We start from the raw sequence: 5,413 nt of genomic DNA on the forward strand, positions 1-5,413 counted from the left end.
ATGCTCGGACGAATAGCGCATACGAACAGGTGTCCGATGCTCGGACGAATATCCACGCCGATTCACAAAAACTTATTTCCCCTAAATTAGCCTAGGTTTTGTGTTTCTGAGTAATTTTGGGACAACAGCGAGGTCGCTGTGCAAACTATATAGTGTATCACTGCCTGCATTAGATGTACTAGCTGAAACCCGCCTACGCGCAGGCTTAGTAACTGTGATGCATGTGTTACCAGTACAGTAGTGTTATGTGTAAGGTGTTATATGGAGTTTAGTTGTTGCACATGTTTGTTTTTTATGGTTGAGATGTCAATACAAATACATGTACAATTATGCTTACACGTAACACATTAACCATTTGTTTGGCAAGCACACAGTGAAATACAGACACACGCACGCACGCACACACACACAAATGTTTTATTGTATGCTATGTAGGAACTACTGGTTGATGATACGGACTCCAAAGTTAGAATATCTAGATAGATCTGAATGGGCTGGTAGGTCGGGCGACTGATTAACCACTTGGCTGCGTAGCACGTAATATTACGTGCTTCGCATGTTTCCACTGTGTGCAGACCAGGTAATATTGCTTGGTTGTGATCGCTTATTTCTACGCATGTTTGCACTCTGTGCGGACGATGTAATATTACGTGCTTGTGATCGGACCGCTTGTGACAGCTCGCTGTTCAAGACACCCGTACACTGTACAGCATTGCAGACTTCCAAAAAAAAATTCTGCTCTGATGAAATTCAACTTGTACATCTCATATGGGAAACTATGCCGAAATAGCTACTGAATATTTAACTTGATTATTACATGGTTCGTTCTACTTACATTATTGGGCTTACAAAAATCTCAGACACACACACAGGGAACAAACATACACAGAACAAAGCGAAAACAAAACAGCGCCCCCTATTTTCAGGCAAATCTTTACCTTTTTAGTTTTTTTTTGTCTTTTTTAAGACCGAACAAACGGTTTTCAACCGAGTATAGTTTAGAACCCGTCCCGTGTACTCATCGATCTCTTCTGTGAATTTGGCGCTATTTGAATCTAAACTGACGGAGCCTTTCATTAACATACATACATACATACATACATACATACATACATACATACATACATACAACATTCGCCAAATTATAGTAAGATTGAGAAGACATTCTAATTAAAAATTGTTAAACATTTAAAAATTATTCATTAAAAACGCCGTTTCATGCCATTTACCATTAAACTCCAGATTATCTCGCACTAGATAGTAGACCTATCACTAAATTGAGCTGTGAGGTAAAATGTAACATAAGGTACTCTCTATCTCGCTTACTTCCTTCTCTCCTCATGGAGAATAAGGCTCGAACATAAGGCACATTGTTCACTAATCGCTCATGTTCTCTGTGTTGTGCGTAGAAGCCACATATGCTTCGGCCTTCAGACTGCTGCGCAGATGAAGCAGCAGGCCCACATTCACGTTGTCAGCAAGAACCTGTATGCCCAGGACAACACCAGAACGCCCGTCCCGTTTGGAGTGCTGGATCACAGGATGGTGAGCGCAGGCCTTTGTGGCTCCATCCTGCTATCGGACCTGGACCTTACTACATAAATCATCGTCGTCATCATCGTTGTCGTCATCGTCGTTATTGTTGTCGTCGTCGTCGGCGGCGGCGTCGCTCTTGTTATTGTCATTGCCATTCTCATCATCATTATCATCTTCGTAATATCCTTAACCCTAACCCTATTTCTGTCCCTAACTTTACCCATAACCAATAATCCTTGTCACCAGGTCTAACTTCACCCTATTCCTAACACCAACCTAAATCTAATCATAACCCTATCCTTAATATCCAGGGACCTAAAACAGGATTGCATTTGTTGAGGGTAGGGCTGAGGGTTGTGAGGAGAAGGTAAGGGTGAAATACAACTTATGAATGAAACACCCTTTGGAAGAAAATAGTTGATTTTGATATCACAGTCAGACAGAGTTTGTATGGGATTACCCTGAATTCTCCATCTGTGTTGAATGAGGTGAGTTTGATCAGGCTCTATAGAGAATGTATGTAACTATCAAATATGATTGAAAGTAACTGTTCTATTATAAACGTGTGCAGAATGCAATTATGTGTAAAATCGAAATTCATATTTTAGGGTACCAGCGAAAAGAACAATAAGTGTGATACATGCAGAAAGGACTTGGCTGAGTGCACCGGTCACTTTGGCTACATCGATTTGGAGATGCCGGTTTTTCACACTGGCTACTTCAGATCGATCATCAACATACTGCAAACAATTTGCAAGGTATACATCCTTGTCCACTAAATGTACATGTATATATGTATATGTTATGTACATAGATGTAATTAAAAATATTTCAACCACGACAGATATGGAGTGAAGCCTTAGGCATCAATTATTTGCAACCCATGCCCGATATATATATATCGTATACACACCCACTCAATTTTCCAGACTTGTAGCCGTGTCTTACTCCCACCTGGTGAGAGACAGGGCTATCTGGATTCGTTGAAACGACTAAATCTGAACTACCTGCAACGGAAGGCACTGAGGAAGAAAATTACAGACAGATGCAAGAAGGTTCACAACTGCCCCTACTGCAAAATCAAGAACGGTGCGTGAATGACAGTCGCCACATTTATGTGATTTAAATATGCCATTATATAACGAATGTTCAGAATCAATGTGATAAAAAAATGAAATTAAGAAACAGTTAACTTAATAAAGAACATTGCATGCTTACTTCGTTGTCATAACTATCACTTAAGTGCAAGGAAACGGTTGTTTAAAAAAGTCTTGTAATATTTCAGGACTTAATATAAAAAGTATTTAATGTAGAATATGTTGTAGCATTAAATAGCAGCCTAGTTCAAATCGAATTGCAAGTGGAATATGCCACCGTGTTTCAGGAATTGTAAAGAAATGTGCCTTGCTCAAGATCGTGCACGAGAGATTCCGTCATGTTAAAAAGAACGACGCGGAACAGTCTGAATTCTTTGCGTCATTTGAAGAGGCGATAGAGCATAACAAGGAGATCGAAGGGCACCTGTCTAAAGCTCAGGTATCGGGTCGTCCGTAATGGTAACAGAAATGGCAAGAAATCTTGGATGAGAGCCTCTAACAGCGGCTCGATTTCGGTTAAAAATCTCGCTAGTAGAAAGTTTAGGATCTATCTGCGCAGGTTGAGTTTCTATGTGTAAGGATATCCCGATCTGTTCTTTTTTTTCCGGGATTAATCTTCATAGTGTCAAGCCGTGAATGTCGTTAGGTATCGTGTAATTGTTTTTGTACGATAATAAATGGGTGTAATGGGTGAGAATGTTTGGATGCTTGTCTTATTTCAGGACATACTCAATCCACTCATCGTCTTAGATCTATTCTTGCGAATACCGGATGAGGTAGGTTAAATTACATTATCAATCACATGTTAGATATCAAACTTGATAAAAGAAAATGAACCCTAAATTGTTGACCATCTAAATTATTTGATACCGATCTTAAAGCATCATACGTTAGGGATGAATTATACTTGTGAATTATACCATGGTTAGAATTATACAGCTTCTACCAATTCTACTATATTCCGGTAGAGCAATGAAATAACGCCCTCAGCATAGCCCCTGCTTGCGAATAAAATGTAGCACTAGATTGCATTACTGTATGCGATCAGTTAGCTCCAGAATAGTGAGAATACACACTTCAGAATAGTGTCAGTCAGGCGACGATACGCCATTTCTTTATTTGCGTCTGCCATCCAAATTCAATATGAACGAGTCGGGCCATTAGCATCGTGCTTCGGTTCTAATAACATTCGTCGTGCGCGAACGAAAGAGAGATTGACCGATTAAAAGAGAGAAGTCCTCTGCGTCGCGCACATCCTTCCTGCCGCGTGTATCCTACTCTCCCAACGTTACTGTATTATGTAGTGTCGTGATTACGTCTGCATTCGTCTGTCGCAGGACTGCCCGCTGCTCGTGATGAATCCGGACTCGGGACGACCCCGTGACCTCATACTGACGCGAATGCCCGTGCCGCCGCTCTGCATCCGACCGTCCGTCGTCTCTGACCTCAAGTCCGGAACGTAAGTCCTCGCGGCGGGCGAGCGGAGGGGAAGGGAGGGGGAAGGGGGGAAGACGAGAGGAAGAGGGAGGGGAAGGGGGAAGAGAAGAGAGGAAGAGAGGGGGAAGGGGGAAGAGAAGAGAGGAAGAGAGGGGGGGAGGGGGAAGGGGGAAGAGAGGAAGAGAGGGGGAAGGGGGAAGAGAAGAGAGGGGGAAGGGGGAAGAGAGGGGCAGAAGAAAGGGGGGTGGGGCGAGTAGTAGGTATAGCCCAATATATGTGTGTATCGGTGAGCCTACAGCCACCCTCGTTTTGTTGCGGCTCGCTCGCTCGCGAACAAACCAACGTGCGTGCGAACGAACAACGTGCAAATGAACAACACACAAACGAATGTGAAAATAAACAACACACGAACGAACAATGTGCAAATAAACAACATATGAATGAACAATGCACACGAACGAACGTGCAAATAAACAACACAGGAACGAACCATGCATGCGAACGTTTGCAGGAACGAGGACGACATCACGATGAAGCTGACTGAGATCATCTTCCTGAACGACGTCATCAAGAAGCACCGCGCGACCGGAGCCAAGGTGCAGATGATCGTCGAGGACTGGGACTTCCTGCAGCTGCAGTGCGCGCTCTACATCAACAGCGAGACATCCGGCATCCCCATGAACATGCAGGTGAGCACGCGGAGGCGAAGGTGCACTGGGAGGGGAGGAGGAGGAAGGTGGAGGGTGGCGCAGGGAGGTGGGGAGAGAGGGAGGTCTGTGCTTCCTGCATGCTGCAGTGCGCTCTCTACATTACAAGTGAGACGTGCTGGCATCCCCCATGAACATGCAGGTGACGCGCGAGGAGGGAGGAGGGGGAGTGCGCCGAGGAGGGAGGAGGGGAGGGTGCGCGGGAGGGGAGGGGAGTGCGGGGGAGGAGGAGGAGGGGAGCTGCGCGGGGGAGAAGAAGGAGGTCTGGGACTTCCCTGCAGCTGGCAGTGCGGGCTCTCCTACATCAAACAGTGAGACGTCTGGCCATCCCCATGAAACATGCAGCGGATGAGCGCGCGTGAGGGAGGAGCGGGGAGGGTGCGCGAGGGAGAGAGGAGGGGGAGGGTCGCCGGAGGAGGAGAAGAAGGGGAGGAGGAGGGGAAGGTGCTGGGCGGAGAGGAGGGGGATGTCGTGCGCCGGGGAGAGGAGGTCGGCACGTGGGGGAAAGGGAAAGTCAGCGCGCGCGGGAGGGAGGTCGCGCGGCGAGGGAGGGGGGAGGTCCGCGCATCGGGAAGGGGAGGTCACGTTCGAGGGAGGGGAGAATCCAGGGTGCGGGGGAGGGTGCCGTGGCGGTGG

The 5,413-nt window shown here is 46.0% G+C and overlaps 1 protein-coding gene across 1 annotated transcript in view; it reads left to right on the top strand.

The window, feature by feature from the left end:
• LOC106817177 (DNA-directed RNA polymerase III subunit RPC1-like) overlaps positions 1-5,413 on the top strand; it is a 25,784-nt gene that overhangs the window by 1,686 nt on the left and 18,685 nt on the right. Inside the window, exons 2-8 of the mRNA XM_014821833.1 lie at positions 1,410-1,545; positions 2,145-2,294; positions 2,466-2,625; positions 2,921-3,072; positions 3,356-3,409; positions 3,971-4,092; positions 4,582-4,759. Coding sequence (XP_014677319.1) covers positions 1,410-1,545; positions 2,145-2,294; positions 2,466-2,625; positions 2,921-3,072; positions 3,356-3,409; positions 3,971-4,092; positions 4,582-4,759 — 952 coding nt within the window. The remainder of the gene's footprint in view (positions 1-1,409; positions 1,546-2,144; positions 2,295-2,465; positions 2,626-2,920; positions 3,073-3,355; positions 3,410-3,970; positions 4,093-4,581; positions 4,760-5,413) is intronic.

The sequence above is a fragment of the Priapulus caudatus genome, unplaced genomic scaffold (genome assembly GCF_000485595.1).
Source record: "Priapulus caudatus unplaced genomic scaffold, Priapulus_caudatus-5.0.1 Scaffold1621, whole genome shotgun sequence".
Lineage (NCBI taxonomy): Eukaryota > Metazoa > Priapulida > Priapulimorpha > Priapulimorphida > Priapulidae > Priapulus > Priapulus caudatus.